We start from the raw sequence: 12,500 nt of genomic DNA, 5'->3' as shown, positions 1-12,500 counted from the left end.
TACCATACTTTATATTCTATACTTTATATTCCATGTGTGTGTGTGTGTATGTGTGTGTGTGATGCTTCTTGATATGAAAATGTTCATGCTATGAGAATGTTCATGCCATGAGAATGCTCATGCTATGAGAATGTTCATGCTATGAGAATGAAAATGTGTTTGTATGGAGGTGTTCATGTTGTGAAATGTTTCTCGAAGGTGGAAATGTTTCTCGAACAATCATGTTTAAAGTATAACTCTGCTCATAGTACAATCATGTTTAAAGTATAACTCTGCTCATAGTACAATCATGTTTAAAGTATAACACTGCTCATAGTACAATCATGTTTAAAGTATAACTCATGTTTGTGCAAAATGTGTTTGTGTAAACACTTGTGGGTAGACCATTTGACAAGCTGAACGGCAGACAGAAACCACAGAAAAGATAACTCAGAAATATTGTAGAAGAACGATGCATGGAAAAAAATAAGTGTTACTTTTGCAGAAGAAAGCACAAACATATAAACGGGAGATTTACAGATTACAGATAAATTTGCAGCAGTCGAGACGGGGAGAAGGGGGGGGGGGGGGGGGGACAGGCTCGCAGCACCTTAAAGGGGTGGTTCAGGATTTTGGACATAGGACCTCGAGTGTCCTTTGGAGTAGGTAAGACTGTTTTTAGTGGCAGGCTAGCACATACCGTTGACTTGCGCTAGCCTAGCACCTGTGAACTCTGCAATTAGAACGACTGGATGAAACGTGTTGAAAACGGTCTCCACTGATAAATATCACACTTGCTTACTTGGAAATGAGGTCCTGTGTCCAAAATCCTGAACCACCCCTTTAACGCTTCTTAATCCTCACATGAAAAACCTAGAAATGCTTTTATTTTTAACTTTTAGATTATTTCGGGGCATTTTATATATTTTTGCATTTTGTATTTTTCTGTAATTCTTTTTATTTTTTGTATAATAAACTACTTCTAGTAAAGAGGAAGTTAAAAGATCAAAGTTCAAAATCCCTGTGTACAGCCCTTCTTGCTCCAGGTGCTGATGGTGTGCAGTAGAGCCATTGAAAAGTCTAAAACTAGTCTACATCGCACACTGGAGGCGAACGCCAAATAAAGTCAGCAAAATATACCCTCCAGTGTGCAATGTATACTAGTTTTTGACTTTTCAGGAAGTTAAAAGACTTTTTGTTGCCTGGTCACTCTGTAAAGAGGATGTTTTCTCCCGGCTTGGATAAGATAACCCAACTTTCTCTTTTGGCTATAAAATTATTGCGTTGGAGTATTGTCATGACTTGTGTTGGAAACGGCTAAGAATTCTACTGGTACAGAGAAAGGGTAAGTTGTCCCTAAGGGTTTTTCTGACAGAAAGAAAGAAGGAAAAATCCTTAGGGACAACTTGTTTGTTCATGACATTGGCTAGAGTGAACTGTAAACCTGTAAAACTGTGTGTGTGTGTGTGTGTGTGTGTGCAGGCATGTTTGTGTGTGTGTGTGTGCAGACATGTTTGTGTGTGTGTGTGTGTTTGTGTCGTACCTTCATGACGTTATCGAGAGTGAACCCAGAGTCGCGTGTGCCCATGTCCTGCAGGAGGCGCTCTAGCAGCTCCACGCGGCCCATGGCCAGACGAGGCGGAACGCTTCCCTTCAGAGGCTTCAGCAGCTCCCCCGGCACCACCTGCAGCGCACGCACCTCCTTGAACAGCGCCATCTCCTGCAGCGGAGGGGAACAGCAGCGTCACACACAAACCCAACAAAACTCTATTCACATGGCAGCACTGTGGCTTCCTCTATCCCATAAGTGTTTTCAATAAGCGTTTTCATATCAGTCGATATCGATAATTATTGATTTAAAAAAAGAAATAAGTAAAATAACCTTCAGATAAGGACCAGAGGGAAAAAAGTTCAATTTAAACACTTTTAACACATTTAAACTTAACCTTCCTCTGATTTTAATCACCTCAGTTATCAATCAAAGCAAACAGGGAGAAGAAATGTGAAAAACACTCAATAAACGTGCACATAAGTCTGAATGAAAACAGCACTGGTTCAAGCCTAGAAATATTGTCTACTAGTTGGCCTGTTCAGTTTCCCCACGTGTGTTTAAGTTTCAGATGAATACTTTTCCTACTTGGGACTTTTCCATTTACATCGGAATTGAGATGATAAGAACTTAGCAGTCAACTTGAATGCAACAATTTTGAACAAATTCATGCAGCGTGCAAATAATGTTAACCGGATTTAATAGCAATTTAGCCAGTCATCTTGCACGATTGTGAATGTTTGGATTAAATGTGCATGGTGAGGAGGGATGCGCCTGTTGAGAGAGAGAAAGAGAGAGAGAGAGTGCACGGGGCAAGGACTCAATGAGAGTCTGTGTTGAGATAGGCCCTCTGGTAGAGTTGCACATACTAGCTACAATAGTACAATAGCTGGTCCCATCAGCCCCTGCATCCCTAAACAGGCCCCACCCCCTGCACACTCTGCACTGGGTTTCAGGAGTGCTATCTGTCTACTGCTGTTATGAGAAACTGTTGTGTCCAAACTGTCCACTGTGTGTTGTGTGTGTTGTGTCCACTGTGTGTTGTGTGTGTTGTGTCCACTGTGCTGTTGTGGGTGGGTATTGTGTCGTACAGTGTTATGGAGACAAAAACTATCCCCTGGCACAGTCAAGTCTAACAAACTAACTATTTTCTAACATTTTTGGAACATTTCTGACCAACTGAAATTGTAGAGGGGTGTGTGAGTATGTGTATGTGTGTGTGTCTTCTGAATATTTCCTACTGTATATTTTGTCACTTTAATAAAAACATAAGCTACTCCATTAAAAGAGGCCACTCTAGTCGACTGCTACAGTACGAGATGCTGCCCTGCACAGCTCCTCTGATAGCAGCCAACCCTGCACAAAGCTCTGGCCCGTTGTGGGCCTGCTGTGGGCCAGATCCTGCTGTCGTGGGCTACTGTTGGAGCCAGCCGTGTTCCCAGTGCACCAGAGCAGGGCTGACTAATGTGCCCCTCCCATCTGCTCATTATTAGCCTGCTAACGCTAACGCTAACACGGCACTGTGAGAGCTTCCTAAGGGCCACCGCCAACGGTGAAGTCAGAGAGCTCAGATCATCTGAGGACAGGTCCCACGCAAACACACACACACACACACACACGCACACACACACACACGCACACACACACACACGCACACACACACGCGCACACACACACACGCGCACACACACACACACAGGGCCTTTCACTGCTCAGCACACTGCAGGCCAACTCACACACAGCGGCTTAAAGAGGGGTACAGCCTGCCAACACACTGACCTAACATCAGCAACCGCGGCAGAGTGTGTGTGTGTGTGTGTGCGTGTGTGCGTGTGTGTGTGTGTGTGTGTGTGTGTGTGTGTGTGTGTTAAAGAGAGGGAAAGAGAAAGAGGAAGAGAGTCTCCCCTTGGCGACTCTGGGTTCACTCTTGATAACGCCATGAAGGTACGACACAAACACACACACACACACAAACATGTCTGCACACACACACACACACAAACATGCCTGCACACACACACACACACACACACACACAGTTTTACAGTTCACTCTAGCCAATGTCATGAATACTTGAGTAAAAGTACAAGTATCGTACTAGAAAAATACTTTGGTAGAAGTGAAAGTTGCCTTTTAGAATATTACTTAAGTAAAAGTCTTAAAGTATCTGATATATACTGTACTTAAGTATCAAAAGTAATTTTCTGATATTGAATGTACTTAAGTATTTGAAGTAAAAGTAAAAAGTAAAAAGCAAGCGGTTTTATTTTGAACTTTTATTGTAAACTTTATTTTGGCTTTCTCATAGTAAAGCATAAAGCATATTCAGGGTTCCCATATCTTCTTAATCTCACTCATCAAATCAAATCACATTCTTTTCTATGACTTTTTAGGCACAATTCTCTGAAATGAAAAATAAATAACTTATTTCTTTCACAAAAAAAAAATGACCTGCTTGTAGGGAGAACATTTTGGTCATGTGGCATGAGCATTTCTAGGGCTTACTACCCAGGTCACCGTCACTCACACACACACACACACACACACACACACACACACACACAGGCCACCTATGTCCAGCAGCTACTAATATGCCAGTCATTAGTTGAAACTGAAAAGGTGTCTGTTCATCTTCAAAAGAAGCTGGTTTTCAAAGTTGCCAGAATTCAGTGCCCGGGAGTTTCAGGCCCAAGACCGACCATAGTGGTGGAAATTGGATAAATTAAGCAACATTTCAGCTCTTACTATCCTGTAGTTTTTATTAGTACCATGGTTCAACAAATGTGTAAAGGTCATATAATAATTCACTTCAACTGAGAAGTTAACAAAACATATTCCACTATTCCACAAGTTACCAAAACAGAAAGAAAGAAAGAAAGCCTTTGAAATGTAGCCTATCCCATGCTTCCACAAAGAGGCATATTGAACTAATGTTTAGGCTACATATTTTTTGCATGGATAGGCTATATTGTTGTTTGGTGATTTAGCTTACTCCTTTACTACACCCTCTTCTGAGCAAACAAGGCATATAGGTTTATCATGTAGGGTAATTGCTCTTTCTTACATTAAATAACTTTAATTTATCCTCTGTACTTGTCCCTGTAGTCATGGCCTCCTCATCACTAATTTCGGGCTCATCATTTTCAGTGGTCGACTGGTTGATCTGCTGCTCAGTCTCTCCTGGCCTCTTTCTACCCTCCATCATTCCTGATGCTTGTGTCTACTGTAGGGCCGGCTTGGCTATCCGTATCCTGAGAAAACTTTTTGGAAAAGACGGGCTATATGGACCCAACCAACTCTTTTTGGGAGGGGAGAACTCCCTCACGTAGGCTACAACCCATGCAGAGGCATTGCATTGGTGTCATGCACAGAATGTGGAACGTGTCCTACTTTAAGAAAAGATAGACACGTGACAAATGTCAATATTTGTTTCCTCGACCGGGCCAAAAGTGAAGCGGCCCACCGGGAATTCTCCCGATTACCCACCCCGGGCCTGATTCAGTCTTACTCTTCTTGGACTGAAGACAACTCCTGCGATGCTATGGATAAATAGCCTTTCACAGGCCGCTAGGGCAGGTAGCCGATGTACAGAAACATTTCTTGCAAATACGGCCAAATACGGAATATAACGTGTATGACGTTATATTCACCACTACTCTGTTCACCAAGTTCACCACTATCGTTGGGGTGGTCGTCCAGTAGGTGCTCGTGCTTCCATGGCGGTTTCAGTTGTGCGTCCTCCTCCTTTAGCAACAAACAAGCGCTGAAATAGAGCGCGCAGCGTGCGGAGCGTGCGTAATGCAATCTAGGAGCAGTGATTCACCAAACCTCCCTTATTGCAGTCGCACACATTTTTTCTAATTTTATGTTTTAGTAATGAGTAACGAAGATGCTTAGTGGAAATATAACGGAGTAAAAGTATACATTTTATCTAGGAAATGTAGTGGAGTAAAAGTGGAAGTTGACATAAATTTAAATAGCAAAGTAAAGTACAGATACGTGAAATTTCTACTTAAAGGGAAACTTGGCAGGATTTCCCCCTCTGCTGGAGAAATTGTGCATTATGCCATTTCAAACTGTGGGAAAAGGTAACGATAAAGCAAATGGGTTTACAAGCTAGCGAACGGTTAGCATAAGTTTGGCAGAACTATGTGGATGTTACAAGGTAAGAAACACGATTTAAAACGAGTTTCTTGTTTCTCACTTCTCTTTCCGGGACGGTAGTCTCAATGTTGCAAGGTTGGTTTTCCACCCGGGGACACTAGGCGCAGCGGGGAAAGTCACCATTTTCACCGGAACAGGTCATTTAACCATCCAAATGATTTCTAAACGGGTTTATTACGTTGAAATAGTTGCCAAGTTCCCCTTTAAGTACAGTAACGAAGTATTTGTACTCCATTACATTACAACACTGGGTATATGTGTGTGTGTAGAAGTATAAGTATAAGTATAAGTATATATACTCTTTTGATCCCGTGAGGGAAATTTGGTCTCTGCATTTATCCCAATCCATGAATTAGTGAAACACACTCAGCACACAGTATACAAGCAGCGAGGTGAAGCACACACCAGGGTTTCCGTTGTCCGGTAATTACCGGACATTGGCCGGAAAAAAAAATGAAATGTCCGACAAAATTAAATCTCTCCGGTCAAATTGTCCGATTGAAATTGGCTAATAATCCCGTCCCCCTAACGCAATCTGAATTTGAGAATAAGCCTTAAAATGTAAGCCTATATTAAAGCAATACGTCCTCTGGCTATGTTTTTAAATGTACAGGCTCTACCGTTTGAACAACACGCATAGCCTATGCTGCATTTCAAATACTGTAGGAAACATTTCAAATAGGAAGCGCACGCTTAAACGTCCATGTTAAACAACGAACAAATGAGTGAGGCGGTTCAAACATGGCCAGGCCCAGGCAGACTAGCCTTAAACGTTTTTTTAGAGGCCAGACGCGATGGATGATGATAAATTGATAAACATTTCCCAGAATAGGAAATATTTCTTAATTTATTGTTATCAAATAAAGAGGCATAGCCTTAGGGGGTAGTGGTGTGAGCGCTCATTCTTGTGTGTGCACATCTGTGCAAGTTAAACAGTGGAACCACTGGAGATAACGTGGGTAGCAGCAACAAACGTAGCCTTTTTAAAACAATGAATGAAGTGGACTCTTGCTGTCCATGAAAACATAGATACTGGCTAGATCTTGTTAGGCATGTTTACGTAAGTTAGGCTAATGAACATGTTGCATTCTATTCAGCCTGATTATGTCATTCTTTAAGCTACATAGCCTGTCTCAAGTTTTCCTCAACTTGACTAGGTAATTAAGAAGCGATAATAGGATATTTGACCGGCATATCATCAAAATGTCCGGAAAACGAAACCTCTGCCGGTCACTTTGACCGGCACCATTTTTTCCTAGCGGAAACTCTGGCACACACTAATCCCGGCGCAGTGAGCTGCCTGCAACAACAGCGGCGCTCCTTGCTCAAGGGCACTTCAGCCGTGCCTACTGGTCGGGGTTCGAACCGCCAACCCTTCGGTTATAAGTCCGAAGTGCTAACCAGTAGGCCACGGCTGCCCACAAATGATATGATAGATAGAGACAGAGAGAGAGAGAGTGTGTGTGTGTGTGAGTATGTTTACCTAGCTGAGTCAGCAGCAATGTGTGTGAGTCTGTATAGGCCATTTTGCAAATAAAAGTAAAAACATGCAGATGAATGTGAAAGCACAAACAAGATGCTGCTACGATGACTAAAATATATTCAGATTAGTCTGTGCTGCTACAGTACGATGACTAAAATATATTCAGATTAGTCCGTGCTACTATAATGACTAAAATATATTCAGATTAGTCTGTGCTGCTACGGTGACTAAAATCATTCAGATTAGTCCGTGCTATCACATGTCCACAATGAAATGTGAGCATTTGAACTGAGACGAGATAGTTTTGTCAGCGTAGCTTAGCGTAGCAGTTGGGTTTGTCCTGTAGTGTAGCGTAGCACTCGGGTTTGTCCTGTAGTGTAGCGTAGCAGTTGGTTAGCAGTTATTCTTAACTTAAGTTTGTGTTTTGATAAGCTTCCTTTGTTGCCGTTTGCTACTTTAGCAACTTTACTTTACTTTGTTACAGTAGACTATGTGAGTTTACTTTTACATTCAACTGAAGTAATATTGGTTACATTCACCTTTTAAGGCTTAGTGCCAAATAAATTGTTAATTTGCCTACCAATCGTATATAAAATTCTCGCAGTATGCCATGCCATGCTCTTCCATAGCTGATAATCTAGTTACTTGGTAATTGATTCGAGATACAAGTTATTCATTAATTTATTCCACGTGAGAGGCGCTGTGGGCCTGCTATCTGCTAGCTTCAAGTGTCCACCATCGAGGTGATTTTCCTAAATTCTTACAGTGTTTCACCGGGCGACGCGATTTGGCCATATCTTACAAGCTGAATTTCTATATTTCACCAAATATACCAGACTTTGCAGTTATCACAAAAGGAGCTAACTTTCTAAATATACCAAACCAAATATACCAGATGGGACAGTGTTAAAGGCCAGGAATATTGACTAATGTCTGTTTAAATTTCATAACTCGGATATTTTACATCCCATCATGAATGTTACTGATAGATTGCTGTGGGCTATACACCTTAGGGTATGTCTGTTAACAACAACCTCTGCACAATGTTATTTATATGTGAGTTAACGCATTGCACGTCCAAATAAGTGCGTTTATGACCTACAGCCCATCTAACTCCATAGGTTAAAGGAGAAACCCGTTGAGTTTTCACCAGTGTTGTATAAAGTACTAGAAAGCAATACTTGAGTAAAAGTACAAGTATCGTACTAGAAAAAGACTTTGGTAGAAGTGAAAGTTACCTTTTAGAATATTACTTAAGTAAAAGTCTTAAAGTATCTGATATATACTGTACTAAAGTATCAATAGCATTAGCAGCATTAGTGGTTGCGTTGTTTGCGTTGTGTTAGCAGCATTAGTGGTTGCGTTGTTTGCGTTGTGGTGTGTTGCGTTAGCAGCATTAGTGGTTGTGTTGTTTGCGTTGCGTTGTGTTGCGTTAGCAGCATTAGTGGTTGCGTTTTTTGCGTCGTGTTCGCAGCATTAAGGGTTGCGTTTTTTGCGTCGTGTTAGCAGCATTAGGGGTTGCGTTTTTTGCGTCGTGTTAGCAGCATTAGGGGTTGCGTTGTTTGCGTTGTGTTAGCAGCATTAGTGGTTGCGTTGTTTGCGTTGTGTTAGCAGCATTAGAGGTTGCGTTGTTTGCGTCGTGTTAGCAGCATTAGGGGTTGCGTTGTTTGCGTCGTGTTAGCAGCATTAGTGGTTGCGTTGTTTGCGTTGTGTTAGCAGCATTAGAGGTTGCGTTGTTTGCGTCGTGTTAGCAGCATTAGGGGTTGCGTTGTTTGCGTTGTGTTAGCAGCATTAGTGGTTGCGTTGTTTGCGTTGTGTTAGCAGCATTAGAGGTTGCGTTGTTTGCGTTGTGTTAGCAGCATTAGGGGTTGCGTTGTTTGCGTTGTGTTAGCAGCATTAGGGGTTGCGTTGTTTAAACCCTCCCTGTAGGTTTCTAGTAGGCCTAGTCCTTGACCAGGTTTGATGGTCCTAGATATCGTTTCTGGGTCACAACCTTCTACAACATTCCATGTCTGTAGAAGCCCTTTTGCCCCTGGATACCATCTGAGCTGATAAGCCTCATGTTCTCATTGGTCTGTGTCTGGGGATGACTTTCATCTTACGCTGAAATAAAACCTATGTCACTGTGTGTGTGTCTGTGTGCATATGAGAGATTTAGAGTGTGAGTGTGAGTATTTGTGTGTGTGTCTGTGTCTGTGTGTGTGTGTAAACACAATTTTAGTTTTATGTGTGTAAACACAATTTTAATTGTATGTGTGTAAACACAATTTTAGTTTTATGTGTGCGCCTGTATGTGTTTGACAGTGACATGTGTGTGTCACATGACAGAGAGAAAGAGAGAGATAAGCAATGTAGACACACACACACACACACATATACCACCAATGCAGTCGACATCCTGTGTGAAACTTTTACAGCTTCTTCAGAGACCACACAAACAAACACACGACCCACCAGCCACACCCACACCCACACACAATGGACTTAAATGTAAGAACCCTATACATTCACACACACACACACACACACACACACACATCTTATAGAGTCTTTGTTTCTGCTTAAAATAAAAGGTCACAGAGGGTAGTTTTACATTATTTTGAAGTCTACAATTTTTTAACTGCAAGTTTACTGTTATGTTGATTATGTAGTCATTCCATGTAATCCATGAAGCTTTACAGCACACTTAGAGCACGCTTTACAGCATTCAGAGCACGCTTTACAGCATTTAGAGCATGCTTTACAGCATTTAGAGCACGCTTTACAGCATTTACAGCATTTAGAGCACGCTTTACAGCATTTAGAGTATAAGTATATATACTCTTTTGATCCCGTGAGGGAAATTTGGAGCACCCTTTACAGCATTTAGAGCACGCTTTACAGCATTTTCAGCATTTAGAGCACGCTTTACAGCCTTTAGAGCATGTTTTACAGCATTTAGAACACGCTTTACAGCATTTAGAGCACGCTTTACAGCATTTACAGCATTTAGAGCATTTAGAACACGCTTTACAGCATTTAGAGCACGCTTTACGCCATTTAGAGCATGCTTTACAGCATTTAGAGCACGCTTTACAGCATTTAAAGGTGTGTGATCTTTAAGCACATCAGTAAAGACAGCTGAATAATTAGCTACATTTTTTAATTTTTTACAGCCATGATATCACACGGTTAGTACATTCAAAACGTATTTGTCTGCCTGTGCCTCTGAAAAAACAGTCCTCACTACCCTTTAAGTCCAAAACACAAAACACACAGTCCTCACTACCTTTAACTCCAAAAAACACAACACACAACACAAAACACACAGCATGGAAAGAGCACCAATCGTACTCGCAAGTGAGTGTGTGCACAGTTCATGTGTGTGTGTGTGTGTGTGTGTGTGTTACAGCATTCAGAGCACGCTTTACAGCATTTACTGCACACACTAACCCACCTATACAAACACACACACACACAGACTCAAACATGAAACCACACACACGCACACAGGGGCTTCTGACAAAGCTATTCATCTGCTTACAGTAAACTCTCTGTTCAGGGGTGAACACACCCACATCTTCCTCTCACTAACTAGCCCCTCTCTTCTCTCTCTCTTCTCGGTCTTCTCTCTGCATTCTCTCTTCTCTCTCTCCTCTCTGTCTTCTCTCTGCATTCTCTCTTCTCTCTCTCCTCTCTGTCTTCTCTCTGCATTCTCTCTTCTCTCTCTCCTCTCTGTCTTCTCTCTGCATTCTCTCTCTCTCTCTGTCTGTCTGTCTGTTTGTCTGTCATCAAGGTCAAGGTCAGAAGGCCTCTTTTTAAAAATGCCCAGCGGTGCATCACTCACACGCTCTGTAATAATCACCAACACACACTAACACACATTGTAACACACACTAATACTCACTAACACACACTAATACTCACTTATACACACTATAAGTATAAGTATATATACTCTTTTGAAATTTGGTCTCTGCATTTATCCCAATCGGTGAATTAGTGAAACACACACAGCACACAGTGTACACACAGTGAGGTGAAGCACACATTAATCCCGGCGCAGTGAGCTGCCTGCATCAACAGCGGCGCTCGGGGAGCTGTGAGGGGTTAGGTGCCTTGCTCAAGGGCACTTCAGCCGTGCCTACTGGTTGGGGTTCGAACCAGCAACCCTCCAGTTACAGGACCGAAGTGCTAACCAGTAGGCCACGGCTGCCCCAAAAATACCCTAATACTCACTAACACACAGGTCTAAGCCCGCTCTGCTACCAGTCTCCATTGATGGGGTCAATGTGGAGGTGGTAAGCATCTACAAGTATCTGGGTCTCCACCTGGACAATAAACTGGACTGGTCAGCCAACACTGACGCACTCTACAAGAAAGAGCAGAGCAGGCTGTACTTCCTGAGGAGGCTGCGGTCCTTCAATGTGTGCAGCAAGCTCCTCAGGATGTTCTACCAGTCTGTTGTGGCCAGCGCCCTCTTCTATGCAGTGGTATGCTGGGGAGGAAGCACAAAGAAGAAGGATGCTGGGCGACTTGACAGGCTGGTAAGGAAGGCTGGCTCTGTAGTGGGAGCTGAACTGGAGTGCATCACTTCAATATCTGAAGGACCCTGAACAAACTGATCAACATCTTGGACAATGAATGCCATCCACTCTACAGCACTATTAAAAAGCAAAAGAGCTTGATCAGCTGGAGACTTCGCTCACTGCCATGCACAACTGAAAGACTGAGGAAGTAATTTGTCCCCAGGGCCATTGAACTGTTCAATGCTTGACTAAAGGGAAGAGGAGAGATAGACTTCTCTGCTTAGTCTGTCTGCCTCTCCACCCTCTCCATGTTTGAGTACTGACTGCCCACTACTGCTTTACTACTGTTTTACTACTGTTTTACTAATGTCCACAGCCTAATGTTTTTACTACTGTTTTCCTGCTACACTGTTTTTCATGCTATATTAGCACACATGATCAATGGCTTCTGCTACAATACTGAATGGCTGTAACCCTATTACCTCAACCTGTTCTTGCACTGACATAGTTTTTTATAGTTTTTTATATTACTTTGTCTACATTATACTTTACTCTCTTATTTGTCCATATTATTTATGCTGGTCTCTAGACCTTATTATTGCACTGTTGGACTAATGTTGGACTACTTTTTGCACCTTCACCATGACACTCACTCTCTTGAGCACCTTACCATGCACACATAACTAAAGGACTACTGTTGGACTACTTTTTGCACCTTCACCATGACACTCACTCTCTTAAGCACCTCACCATGCACACAGAACTACAGGCCCTGTCACTACAAGCGTCTCATGCTTGATCACCCTCAAGCACACTG

General features: G+C 42.4%; 1 protein-coding gene across 2 annotated transcripts in view; it reads right to left on the bottom strand.

The window, feature by feature from the left end:
* cep104 (centrosomal protein 104) overlaps positions 1 to 12,500 on the bottom strand; it is a 75,793-nt gene that overhangs the window by 30,009 nt on the left and 33,284 nt on the right. For both annotated transcript variants that reach the window (XM_042097482.1, XM_042097483.1), the window contains exon 13: positions 1,523 to 1,699. In XM_042097482.1, the coding sequence (XP_041953416.1) occupies positions 1,523 to 1,699 (177 nt within the window). The remainder of the gene's footprint in view (positions 1 to 1,522; positions 1,700 to 12,500) is intronic.

The sequence above is a fragment of the Alosa sapidissima genome, chromosome 7, assembly GCF_018492685.1.
Source record: "Alosa sapidissima isolate fAloSap1 chromosome 7, fAloSap1.pri, whole genome shotgun sequence".
NCBI lineage: Eukaryota > Metazoa > Chordata > Actinopteri > Clupeiformes > Clupeidae > Alosa > Alosa sapidissima.
The sequence above is the reverse complement of the archived record's forward strand: the minus strand, read 5'-3'. Positions and strand labels throughout refer to the sequence as shown.